The sequence below is a fragment of the Carlito syrichta genome, unplaced genomic scaffold (genome assembly GCF_000164805.1).
Source record: "Carlito syrichta isolate Samal-C Ts95f unplaced genomic scaffold, Tarsius_syrichta-2.0.1 Scaffold154501, whole genome shotgun sequence".
In the NCBI taxonomy this organism is placed as follows: Eukaryota; Metazoa; Chordata; class Mammalia; order Primates; family Tarsiidae; genus Carlito; species Carlito syrichta.
Genome location: NW_007098597.1, coordinates 421,602 through 435,661, shown reverse-complemented (window position 1 = coordinate 435,661; position 14,060 = coordinate 421,602). Strand labels below are relative to the sequence as shown.

The 14,060-nt window shown below is 40.4% G+C and overlaps 1 protein-coding gene across 1 annotated transcript in view; it reads left to right on the top strand.

The window, feature by feature from the left end:
- FREM1 (FRAS1 related extracellular matrix 1) overlaps positions 1-14,060 on the top strand; it is a 169,169-nt gene that overhangs the window by 152,091 nt on the left and 3,018 nt on the right. The window contains exons 30-35 of the mRNA XM_008050952.2: positions 2,774-2,923; positions 4,387-4,610; positions 5,623-5,670; positions 5,931-6,095; positions 6,302-6,430; positions 6,881-6,996. Of these exons, the coding sequence (XP_008049143.1) occupies positions 2,774-2,923; positions 4,387-4,610; positions 5,623-5,670; positions 5,931-6,095; positions 6,302-6,430; positions 6,881-6,996 (832 nt within the window). The remainder of the gene's footprint in view (positions 1-2,773; positions 2,924-4,386; positions 4,611-5,622; positions 5,671-5,930; positions 6,096-6,301; positions 6,431-6,880; positions 6,997-14,060) is intronic.

The following is a 14,060-nucleotide window of genomic DNA, read 5'->3' as shown; positions in this document are numbered from 1 at the left end:
TCCGCCTCAGCCTTCCAGTAGCTGGAATTACAGGCACGCGCTACACACCCGGCTGATTTTTTGATTTATTGTAGAGATGAGGTCTCGCTGCCCAGGCGGGTCTCGAACCCGCGGGCTCAGGCAATCCACTCACCTCAGCCTCCCAAAGGCGCGGGATTACAGGTTGAGCCACCGAGCCCGGCCCAAATATGTATTTTGATGGATTGATCCATCCATCCACGAGATAGACATTATATAGTATTTTATATTAGGTCCCTCAATTTCTGTTTTTGCAAAGAGTGTGAAAGTAATTGATACAAAAACTCAGTACTGAAAGCTTAATAAACTAGCTGTCAATCTAATTTTTTAAATACAATTATTCCAAATACAGCTAATTTTGTTTCAAGTGCAACCAGTCAAGGGTGGAATCAGTGGATAGTTCCATCTCTCCATTGGATTTTGTTGGGGATCGATGAGAACTACTTTCTTAACTACTTTTTTACTTTTTTATTTTAATTTTAAAGGTGGGTACAATTCAGGGTTAGGTATACAAACGGTCATTGTACAGGTAAAATTTGGGCCTCACTTTAATCCCCATATCATATGGTTTGAGATCAGGTACCCTTATTGATGAGGTGTATCGCCCCTCCCTCCCCTGGCAGTTTTCCACTATCTGCCAATCCCTTTCTTACAGTATTATGATAATTGTTCAGGGTCCACTTATGAGTGAGAACATGTGGTACTCAGTTCTTTCTGTGATAGATCACTGAGTATTATAGACTCTAAATCCCTCCAAGTTGCTGTGAGGTTCATAATTTTGTCCTTCTTTATGGTTGTGTCATATTCCATCATGTATATGTACCACATCTTTTTAATCCAGTTCACTTTCGATGGGCTGCATGGTTGGTTCCACGTTTTTGCTGTTTTGAATAATGTAGCAATAAATATGTGCATGCAGGCATCTTTTTCATAGAGTGATTTGACTTCCTCTGGGTATATTCCCAGAAGGGGGATTTCTGGGTCATATGGAAGACCGACTTTTAGATCTTTTAGGAATTGCCACAGTTTTCCACAGATGTTGTACTAGTTTACACTCCCACCAATAGTGTAGAACTGTTCTCTTTTCCTGCCGGGCTCGGTGGCTCAGCCTGTAATCCCTCGCTTTTGGGAGGCTGAGGTGAGTGGATTGCCTGACCCCGCGGGTTCGAGACCCGCCTGGGCAACTTGGTGAGACCTCATCTCTACAATAAATCAAAAATCAACCGGGCGTGGTAGCGCGCGCCTGTAATTTCGGCTACTCAGAAGGCTGAGGCGGAAGGATCGCCGGAGCCCAGCAGGTCGAGGCTGCGGTGGCCGGGAGCGGCCACTGCACTCCAGTCTGGGCGACAGAGTGAGACTCTAACTCAAATTTAAAAAAAACAAAAAAAAAAACTGTTCTCTTTTCCAACTGTCTCATATAGAGGGGCCTAGGGGAATGAAAGCACTTGTAACCAATGAGTAAATGGCAGGGTTAGCTTTTCAAACTTAGCTCTGAAAGGTAAAACCATAAGTTTACTATATTTTTTCCCATAAACTTGAGCCTTCTTTCTCCGCTACAAAGTATTCTCTTTACTTCCTGCCATTACTTTCTCTTCTAAATAAACTCAGGAGATAGCCTGTGATCTCCATCATGGAAACTGGACAGAATTAGACAAACTCAGAAGTTTCTTCCAGCCTTCATATTTTGTGTTTCTGGGGTTGCTTTGCTTCCCATCTTGGTGGTGACAGGATAGCTGGGATATGTTTGTAATATCGAAACTGTTTTGTATTAAGTTCGCAAAGTTACTGCGAATCAAGCTTGATTGTAACTTGATGAATACAGGCAGACAGAAAGAGAGAAACAAAACAAAACTGGCTTGGTCTATTTCTAGAACCCCAGCCCATACCTTTTCTCTAGGAGGACATCAAACCACGGAGTATTACATCATCAGAAAAAGCATTTGTGGGCTAGAAGGATCTCAGGAAGTGGGGCAGCAGACAGAGGCAGCTGTCTTTAGAAATGGTGTAGACATCAATCATTTCAAGGGTTCCATGAATAGCATGAAGCAACATTCGATAATCACTTCTGTCTGTACCAACATCTTCAGATTTTTTTTTTTTTTGAGTCGGAGTCTCACTCTGTCGCCCAGACTGGAGTGCAGTGGCCACTCCCGGCCACCGCAGCCTCGAACTGCTGGGCTCCGGCGATCCTTCCGCCTCAGCCTTCCGAGTAGCCGGAATTACAGGCACGTGCTACCACACCCGGCTGATTTTTTGATTTATTGTAGAGATGAGGTCTCGCTGCCCAGGCGGGTCTCGAACCCGTGGGCTCAGGCAATCCACTCACCTCAGCCTCCCAAAGGCGCGGGATTACAGGCTGAGTCACCGAGCCCGGCCATCTTCAGATTTTTAAAACGATCAGGATTTGAAGATTGCAGCACTTGTTTATTCTCAGGAAGAGACGGGACAGGTTGGGAAGAAAATTAAGTCTTGGATCTTATCTGCGAACCATTTTTTTTTCTTCCACCCCCTGCATCACGCAGCTTACTTTTTGTTACTATGTTTGCATTTAAACGGAATCATCATTGTCGGGGAACAAATGTGGTCTTTTCATATTCTTTGGGAGAACAACAGGACTTCAGCCAGTTGGTTGCAGTACAATGGCTCACTCGGGCTACTGCAGTCTAGCTGTAGACATGTTAATTAATATATTTCTCTGACACCTAGGTGATTGAAATAGCAATTAAGGAGTAATTAAAATGTTTACTTCTTGTAGGAACGTCAACTAAGATGTGGAATATAGCAATTACCTATGACGGATTAGAGGAAGATGATGAGGTCTTTGAAGTAATTCTGAACTCCCCTGTGAATGCAGTTCTTGGCACGAAGACAAAAGCTGCAGTGAAAATTTTGGACTCAAAAGGAGGTATTCTTTTGATCCTCATCTTGAAATCAGGAGCGGTCCTGGCGCTGCAGCCCTTGCTTTCGACAGCCAATTGTGCTTGATAACACCTTCAAATCCAAATGCTTAATTTCTCGTCAAGAAAGCAGCCTCACTCATGATGGAGGCCCTTTATTCCGGTTGTCGTTTCATGTGGTTTTCCTCCCGCTAAGAACTATCGCTTGAGAAAAGCAACAAGTCAGTGCCGTGGCTGTTTTTCTCCTACCCGTTTGTTGTTCTCACCGAGCAGGGAGCGATGGTGGTGAGAATCTACTGACGATTATTTTCCCCCAGAGTTTGTAGAGCTGTAATTATCTTCCTCTGTTAAAGATTGCTCTTAATGCCTAAAATCTGAACCCCCACTGTAGCGTGACCAGGAAAATTCTAAGAGAGGAAGAAATTGGAGAAAAATAGACGTGAAAGATACAGCTGGCTTGGGGATTCGGAGTCGCTGGAGAATATTAATGAATGACTTTGGGTGGCACAGCCGAATAGGTCCTGGGCTGTAGGTGCCAAAAAACAACCTGTGAACTAAAAATAAAGACCAGCCAAAGTCCTTGGTGCTCTGATTTTTCTTCTGCCAAATACCTTCTAGTTACTTGTCTTTTTAGCATTTGGCAAGTGTTCAGTAGCATACTCTATCTTATACTCCCATTTTTACACCTGCCATGCCCTGTGGTCCATACTGTTTTTGAACCTGGAATCAATTATCTCCTCTTTCTCACCCTCTGACAAAAATGGGCACGATCTTCTTTTCTTTATAGCATGCGTGTTTCCACAACATCTCGTCCCACTGCTTTCCTCACCGAATTCATTTCCTTTCTAGTAAAATTTCCCGGTCACATTAAGTAAACAAAATACGTGAAATGCACACTTTATATATGACATGTAAAATACTCAGACGAAGGTTCTAATCTTAGATTTTTTTTTCATGCCTTCCCAGATATACTAATTGGAGAGATTTCCAATAGAAACCACTCTGTTAAGATTTACGAGGTCTTTGTTCTGTAAGAGCTGAGTGCCAATTTTTATACCTGTGACTTGATTCTATGACATCTTTAAGCAATTCCAGTTTCTACCTTGAGGAGACGACTACCTTGAAGTGAATACACCTGGGATTTTGAGGAGTACTGTTATCCCGAGAAGGGAGACTGTTTCCCAAGTGCATGGCCGGGTTATAAAATCATGACAATGATTTTCATATGGGGTTTGTGAAATCAATTTCATGACTTTATAGCCACCCGAGAGACGTGCAGAAGGGCACAGCTTTCCTAGATGAAAACTGATGAAGAGTAGAGGAGTTTCTGGCAAATGGCAGGAAGGCAACATCTGGTGGGAACCCCATCCATCTAAGTTTAATGACAGGCAGCTCCAGGGGCTGTGTCAACGTGATCCCTTATCTGCTTGTGTGAAATGGACTGACCGCCTGCCATCTTGCCTGCCTCCAGGACCGTGCCATCCTTCATATTCCTTCAGCGCCTGGGAGAAGGGCATTTGGCGTCGGCTGCCCCCAGGGTCGTCCTCGCCCACCACGTCTGGTTCCTTTCATCTGGAAAGAAGACCTCTTCCATCTTCCAAGCGGCTAGCGGAAACTGGGGGAGATACCCTGCCGGGCTTTGATTCTACAGATCTTTCTCAAAGGAAGCTTAGGACCCACGGGAATGGCAAAACAGTAAGGATGGGGACCTTCTGGGAGCTGATGTGTGGGATACACAGTAAAAGAATCCAACGACATGGATGAGTCTTAGGAAAAACACTGAAGAGCTGTTTTGATTCTTGTTGTCAGTGGGGGCCAAGGTTTCTTGCAGAGTAATGCGTTGCCTTCTGTATACAAAGATCATTAGGCGACCCCACTTGGTTAATTGTGCTAATTGAAGTGATAGGTTGACTGATTCATCCATATGATTTCTGCTTTGATTCCTTCTGTGACTAAGACAGGGAATGACTAGTGACGCTGAACTTGAGTGCGATTAAGTGAGCCACTTAGATATGGAAGTTGTCACCTCACTAGACACAGTGTTCTAGCCACATACACTCTCACGAATGCATGTGTGTGGCGGGAGGAAAGGGAGGGCTTGTGTTTTGTTGTTGTTGTTGTTGTTGATGTGTTTGGACCTCTGTGTATTATAAATGTACCAAAAAATAAAGATATGTTTTCTCCTTAACTGGAACTACGCAGGTTTAAATACCCACAACAATCATAAATAGTGGTTAGGCCTAGTGATTGTTGAAATTTCAATGATTTGGACGTGGAAAATCTCAAGAAACGTATGTTTTAAAAATTTTCCCTGGGCACAGAGGCTCATGCCTGTAATCCCAGCACTTTGGGAGGCCAAGGCAGGAGGATCACTTGAGGCCAGGAATTCAAGACTAGCCTGGGCAAGATAGGGAGAGCTTATCTCTACCAAAAAATAAAAATAAAAAAAAGCTGGGCATGGTAGTGCACACCTGTAATCCCAGTGAATCGGGAGGCTGAGGTGGAAGGACCCCCTGAGCCCAAGAGGTCAAAGCTACAGTGAACTGTATAATATGTACAGTAAATATACAGTGAATTGTTCCATGGTACTCTGACACACACACAAAAAAGTGGCAGATATTAGCACGATCTTATTGGGTGCTTTTACACTATTGCTAGTTATCATTCAAGCCAATATTGTTTCTATTTTGTTATCTGTTGATTTCAGGTCCATCCGTCCTCTGTTTATAGAAATGGAACAGACATCATCTATAATGTAAGCATAGTCAGAGAATTGCTAAATTTCTTGTATTTATGTAAGTAAAATATTTAATGAAACTTATTTTAATTTGGATGTTGGTATGTTTCTCTTAAAAACTTGTTTTGAAATTAGAAGCTTGGGTAATAAGAAAAAAAACCCTTTTGTCTTTTTGCTTTGATCAAATTTTTGAATTGCTCAATTTACAGCAAATGTTTTTGTTTGCTCTCTTGGTGTCTGTCTTTTCCTTACTGTTGTTGACTGTTGGTTTCCTCAAGTATCACGGGGTGATTTCCTTGAAACTGAAGGATGACAGTTCCCCAGCTCACGAAAGGAAGGCCGAAGTATCCATCATTAGTCAGCCACAGAAGACAATCAAAGTGGCAGAATTGCCTCAAGCAGATAGGGTGGAATCCACAACTGACTCACGCTTCCCCAGACAGGTATGAAAATCTTTTTTTCCTTCCTATTCACCTTAGAACAAGTTGTTTGCTGGGGCCTACACACACTTAATTCACAAAGTAGCCTCCAAGCTTGGGAATAGTTTACTCAACACAAATGCTTCCTAACAAATGATGAAGACCCAAAGGAGGTAAGTATATGATCGATTTACAATGAGTCAATTCTAAATTGCCTTTCCTTCCCATAGGACCAGTTGCCCTCATTTCCAAAGAACTGCACTATGGAATTAAAGGGACTCTTCCATTTTGAAGAAAGCATCCAGACTCTGTATCGGTGCGATGGAATTGCTTGGAAAGCCTGGAGCCCCCAAACCAAGGTGGGAGACGGGCTGAGTAGCCAAGCACCTTTACTTGCGGTGTGTCCTTTGATAAGCTAATAAAGAGGGAACGATCTGGGGCCTGACTCAACTCATTGTCTCTGCTTGCCCTTGTTACACCTTGAAGGCCACGGGGGAGAGAGGGCCCACACTGTGATTTCTTCAATCACAAAGTGCATTAGGTAAATCAATTCAATTTAAGACGATGCCTGCTTATTTTGCTTAATTGTGAGAATGCCAAAGTGTGAAAGTGAAATGCTGCTGACTGTGGTGATGTCTTCTGTGAGCTACGGCCTTTCTCAAGACGGAGGATTGGGATTAGGGCAGACTCCCTTTGTAATGCCCACATTGCTTCATTGACATCAGGGGACTCTCGGGGCTCCTTATGCTGAGGGCAGACTCTAGATTGTAAAGACCATTATGATGTGAACAGAGACAACTATTTTTCAGGATGTGGAAGACAAATCCTGCCCAGCTGGGTGGCACCAGCACTCAGGTTACTGTTACATCTTGATTACCCAGAGGAAAGGCACCTGGAATGCGGCTGCCCGAGCTTGCAGGGAACAGTAAGAAACCCTGTTTCGCCTTTGATTGATGTTTTCTTTTCCACCGTTCCCTGTTTTCTCATGGAACTGTGGGGCTGCTTCATTCATTCAATGGGTATCAAGTGCGGAATATCTGTCTGGCTTTGTTTTAAAAGCCCTGCGAGAGTTCTATAGTTCAGAATGGATTTGTGATTGACCTTGATAATGTCTTTTGATTTAACTCTTTTCCGTTAAAGCTGTGCCGTTGCCACATTTCTTTCTCTTTCTTTGTTTAATTTTTCACTTTTTGCTTCTCTATGCCCAGAGAAAATCAGAAGGGAATTTTCTGAGACAGCAGCATTGGAGTTTCCAATATCTTTTTTTTTTTTTTTTTAATGCAAATAATGCTAGGCTTGATGGCTCAAACCTGTAATCCCAGTACTTTGGGAGGCCGAGATTTGCCTAAGTCCACAGGTTTGAAACCTACCTGGGCAACTTGATGAGACCTCATCTCTACAATACATCAAAAAATTAGCCAGGCATGGTAGTGCACGCCTGTGGTTCTAGTTACTTGGAAGACTGAAGCAGAAGGATTGCCTGAGCCCAGCGGGTCGAGGGTGCGGTGGCCATGAGCATGCCACTGCACTCCAGCCTGGGCAACAGTGAGACTCCAACTCAAAAAAAAAAAAAAAGAAAGAAAGAAGTGCGAATATATATAGCAGTGAAAACCCTTATGGCATCAGGCCTCTAGCAATGTAAGAAGCACAGATGATTATAAAGATAGACAATTTGGACAAAGGCTTATTGGGGAACAGAACACTCAATAAAGTATGACTTGTGGTCAGAAAGCCACAACAAAATTTATGTAGTCTAGAAGGATTTTAAAAATGCATATGTACCTATCCCTGATCTTACCCTTTTTTTTTGATCAACATGTATACCATCCAAACAATTAGAATAACCTGCTTCATGACTGAAAATGGACACTAGAGAAGTCCCTGGTTAATATGGATCAGCTCTTATACGTCATCAAATTTAAAAAGTTAGACATATCTAAAGACACTATTAAAAATAAAAAGGCAAACCACATTCAGAAAAAGCTATTCTCAAATCATATATCTGCTAAGGGTCTTGAATCCAGAAAAAATAAAAATAAAATAAAACTTCTACACATCAGTAACAAGAAGACATCAAACAATAGCAAATGATTTGGAGGCTTCACAAGAGAACATGCTCAATTGGTCAATAAATAAATGAACGTGCTCAATACCATTAGGTAAATGAAAATAAAAACAGCAACGAAATACTACTTTATGTCTACTAGAATAATTATAATCACGAAGATGGCAATACCAAATGTGGGTAAATATGTTGAGCAAATAGAACTCTCATGTATTGGTGGAAGTATAAAGTGGTGCAACCACTTTGGAGAACCAACTAGCAGTTTCTTTTTTTTTTTTGAGTTGGAGCCTCACTCTGTCGCCCAGACTGGAGTGCAGTGGCCGCTCCCGGCCACCGCAGCCTCGACCTGGTGGGCTCCGGCGATCCTTTTGCCTCAGCCTTCCAAGTAGCCGGAATTACAGGCATGTGCTACCACACCCGGCTGATTTTTGATTTATTGTGGAGATGAGGTCTCGCTGCCCAGGTGGGTCTCGAACCCGCAGGCTCAGGCAATCCACTCACCTCAGCCTCCCAAAGGTGCAGGATTACAGGCTGAGCCACCGAGCCCGGCTTTTTGCCCATTTTTACTTTGAGTTATTGGTCTTTCATTTCTCTCCCTCTGCATCTTTTTTTTTTTTTTTTTTTTTTGAGTCGGAGTCTCACTCTGTCACCCAGACCGGAGTGCAGTGGCTGCTCCCGACCACCGCAGCCTCGACCTGCTGGGCTCCGGCGATCCTTCTGCCTCAGCCTTCCAAGTAGCTGGAACTACAGGCACGCGCTACCACGCCCGGCTGATTTTTTGATTTATTGTAGAGATGAGGTCTCGCTGCCCAGGCGGGTCTCGAACCCGCGGGCTCAGGCAATCCACTCACCTCAGCCTCCCAAAGGCGTTGGATTATAGGCTGAGCCACCGAGCCCGGCTCATCTAGCAGTTTCTTACCAAGTTATGTCCATCTTCCCTATTTCCTAACAATTCTACTTCCAGGTATTTGACCAAAAAAACCAAAAAAGCTATACAAAGTTATATGAAAGAATTTCATGGGAACTTTATTCATAGTAATAATAATTATCGTCATTTTTTGTTATTGATTTGTAGGAGCACTTGATATTTTCTCCATCAACAAGAGAATACATTTTTAAAAATTAAATTGCTTTATAAGCAAGAAATGGAATGAACCATGAAAATCCCCAACAATGTGGACAAATTGTGAATAAAACAAAAACAACGCAGAGAGGAAGCAGCCACACACAAACTAATACATGTTGGGTGATTCCATCTAGATGAGTAGGAAAATCTAACCTATGGTAATAAAAATAAAACATGGTTGTCTCCAGTAGGATTGTAGGACTAAAAAATAGCACGAGGCAATGTTCTAGGGTAATGGAAATGTTCTATGTCTTATTCTGGGTGGTTGCTACATGGAGGTATACATAATTATCAAAACTCATCAAACTGAATATTTTCAAGCCTGTTCGTTTTGTTATATGTAAATTACACCTAGATTTTTGAAAGCCTAACAATGTTTTAAACGCGTGTTTAAAAACTGATCAAATCACTTTTTTCTTCACCGGTGTATTTCATGTCCTAACTATGAATAGAGTCACCATACAGGTTAATTAGTGGCTTTCAGGATTTTTGTTGATAAGTTGGTGGTAGCGAATAAGTTAAAATATTAAAAATCTTTTATTTTTTTTTAATTTTTATTTTTTGGAGAGCAGGATTTATTGAGAGGACAGAAAAGCTCCCAGAGTGGGAGGGGGACGAGAGGTTGCCAAAAAAATTTTTAAATAATCATTATTTTAAATAGATATATTCCCATAGTGCTACATGTTAAAAACAAGTAAGACATTCTTTCACAAAAATAACCTGATGTCATATTTTAACTTAAAGTTTGTCTTGATGCATTGAAAGCTCCAGCAGGAGTAGTGGTCTTGGTCTTTTTTCTCCCTGGAGGAAAGATCTCAAAGGTCAAAACTACTTGAGGTGGAGGCAGGAGGAACAATTGAGGCCAGGAGTTTGCAGCTGCAGTGAGCTGTGATCATGCCATTGCACTCAGCCTGGGCAACAGTGCGAGACCCCATCCCTAAAAAAGCAATACATAAATAAAAACAAACAAACAAATAAATAAAGTAAAGTGAACTATAAACTATCTGAACTAGTAAGAAGAAGATTTCAATATGCTACAAAAGGGTGAAGATTATGGTTTCTCTGCTAGCAAAAAATAGGACAAGAGTAGTTTTATGTCAGCTAAGGTATGAAGATTAAATTGTTACTAGGATTTGTTATTCAAATGTAGATAAGCAGAACGGAACTTCCCAACTTCAATCTTCCAGTGGTTCTTAAAGGACAATGCAAGCTACTATACTGGTCTATAATGAAGCTTTCACTGGTTCTTAATATTATGAAAAAATAGGGGACAGTATGTATTGAGAGATCTCTTTCCAACCAGTCACAGATGGTAGTGTAAGGTTGCCAAGTGTCTTTTTTAGAAGGATTGTTCGTTCTTCTGAAATTATGATCTTCTAGCTTTTTGGTGTCGAAAATTACTTTTTATAAAATAATGGCAACTTATAGTCACATTATCGATGTTCTTAGGTTAACAATGCGATATCAGCCTTCCAATATGTTTTATTTTAATTTTATTGATCCATCTAGGTGCAGCTGGGTTTTAACAATGAGTAGCAAGAGGAGAGGCTCTTCACATACCTGTTAATACTGTACAGTGTAATCATCCCAACAATAAACTCAAGGCCCAAATTAATTGAATGGCCTGGCTACTTCCTCACAATTAACCTAAATTTAATCTGCAGTTTGGTTTTAAGCACATTCACCTATGACTCTAATCTAGTTCTACTTGCTTCCTTGTCAATAATTTCTTACTTTTGCTTATAGTTTACAAAATTATTTCACATGTATTAGCTTATTTGATCCTTCCATCACGTCTGTTATCTACAGTTTACAGATTTATATAAAAAAGAGGTTCAAGGGGGCAAAAATCATTTGCTTATAATCGAACACGGAAGTATGAAAGAGATAGGACTTAATTTTTCATCATTATGCTCTCTAAAATAGCACATGTAAGTATAGGGGACTTCTCATACTAGAGACACGAACAAGCAGGTCTATTTCTGCTTTATGTTGAGCTCATCTAAAGAAGATTTCCAAAATTATGTGTTAATAATTTTGCATCTCTTATACAAAGACATATTAACATTTTTAAATTAGATCCTAAGTTTCCTTTGGATTTGAATCAAACTAACCTTTTAGGGCAAACCTAAGGTGCTATCAAGTACCTAGGTATCTAGTTTATAGGTTCATTCATGTAACAAATATTTATGAAGGTCCTTTACAGAGGGTTATTACAGCACCCAGGTTTCAATGAGGACAGCGAGTTTTACTTTATCCTTCTCTAATCAAATTGCTAACTTGATTCAGTCTTTATCTCCAGTCTTCTTTCCTCCTCATTGGTGTTTATTATTTTTCTAACTCAGAGGAGCCAGACTCCTAGATTATGCATCCCTTGAATCTACATATTGTAATCTCATCTACTCATTTCCTATGGCAGTCATTGTACATTTGGTAATGCTATTATTATAGATCATTATCTATGAAACCATTTCGTTTTCTCACAGGAGTGTCTGGAACCCCTGCTGACCTATCCTTAGCTACCCTGAAATATACCTATACTTAATCCAAAACTTTCAAAGAAGCGGGTGTTTATTTCTATAACCACAAAATTAGGATTTATGTTTTAAATTCTATACTATAAAAGATTCTTATTTGTCTATGTGTGGTTTTGTATCTTATTGTTATATCCATATATATCTGTATGCTGATAATACACACCACATTTTACATGCATGTGATCATGAAAGAAAAGAAACGATCTTTTTATAAAATAACCAACATACAAATATCGAAATATTTCTTTCGTGAATAACTATGCACTACCACTTTATGTATCTGAAACACAACTATTTTCCCATCTTGCTCTTTTGGGGAGTCTTCTTGCTTTTTAGAGAGTCAAAAGAAAACTGAAATTTTATTTGAGCAGCTAAAACAGATTTTGCAAAGTCTGTTTTAAAAATAACTTGAAGAATCTTCGAGCTAGAGAAGATGTTAAATAACCTTGAATAAAACCTGTTATAGCCTGATGATGAAGCTGAGGCTGTGAAGTAAGGGGACTTCCATAAGGTAACTAGTTCAGCAATAGAATTAGGGAATTCTGTGAGGGAATTCAGAGGCAAAATAGAAAGTGGAATCCTGGTCTCTTATGCGCGTGCTGTTCTGTATACTATGTTGGCTGGGACAACCACGCAGGTCCTCCCTCAGCCTACATTTCACACAAGTTTGATATTCTGTTTTCTAAGCCCACAGCATGTTACAACGACCATATTGGATGTGATGGGAGGGAAAGAGAGGGAATGCCTCAACATATCTGCTGTAAATGTCAGCCAGGAGCTGACAGTAAATGAGGTCAGAGTCATGTCCCAAAACCCATGTCCAGCAGCCGGAGGCCATTTAGTGGAGGAAGAATAGTGTTACCTATCTCAGGAGGCCTAGAGGTCACCATTGCATTATAGAGCAGCAAAATACTGGAATTAGTGGGTGGGGGATCATTAAGAAACAGGTAAATTATGTTCACCATATGTGATCTGGAAAAGCAGAGAAATGGGTTTGATTTTGAAAAGACAGACAAAATGAATAAAATTCAATCCTACAGTTGTCTAACCTTATACTAAAGTGTCGCTAATTTTGTTTCCTACTTTTTTTTGAGTTGGAGTCTCACTCTGTCACCCAGATTGGAGTGCAGTGGCCACTCCTGGCCACTGCAGCCTCAATCTGCTGGGCTCTGGCGATCCTTCCGCCTCAGCCTTCTGAGTAGCTGGAACTACAGGCGCGCACTACCACGCCCGGCTCATTTTGATTTATTGTAGAGATGAGGTCTCGCCAAGTTGCCCAGGCGGGTCTTGAACCTGCGGGCTCAGGCAATCCACTCACCTCAGCCTCCCAAAGGCACGGGATTACGGGCTGAGCCACCAAGCCCGACTGTTTCCTCCTTTTTATTATGTCAATAGATGTTAACTCGGCAAGAAAATTATGGTGATTTTGTTTTTTTCTTGTTTGATTAAAATTTTAAAAAATTATTTATTTATTTTTAATTGACAAATAATAATCGTATTTATGTGGTACAATGTGATGTTGTGATACCTGTCTACATTGTATGCTTGTTTCTTAGTTTAAATATTCTATTTTTTTTTAAAGAAGAAAATTCTGTGTTGGATTTTTATTGAAAACATTTTAAAGAGTATTCAATGAGCACTCCTGGGGAATTAGCACAATCAAATATTGCTTCTAGGAATAATTTAGTGAGCTGTAAAAATAATTCATGAAAAGGTATATTTTATGAGAAATGTTTAATGTATGATTGTAAGAACAGGTGCTTTAATTTCTACACAATATATAAGACTTTGACACTGGGACTATGCTCATTTCACTGAGCGTAATTGAAGGGTCATATTATTGGTTTATTTGACTAAACAAACCAACCTCTAAATTTAGACCTCAAGCAATTTTATCTAAATGGTTGGTTTGGGTTACCTTACTGATCAAATAAACGAGATAATTGCTAAGTTTATACCTGTTAGAAATAAACTTCATATGAGAAAAACAGTATTTTGGCACTAAGTAATGATTTTTTTACTGTTAATGAGTAAGCAGTTGCTGATTTGCCAAAAAGATGTTTAAAGCCTATTGATCTATGCGTTAAAGTTTAGACATGATCACTTTCCTTGATGTTACCTACTTATTATTTTTATTTTAAAGTTGTGGGGTATAATTTAGGGTTAGGTATACAAATGGCCATTGTGTAGGTAAAGTTTGGGCCTCACTTTGGTCCCTACAGATACTTTTTTTTTTTTTTTTTAGTCGGAGTCTCACTCCG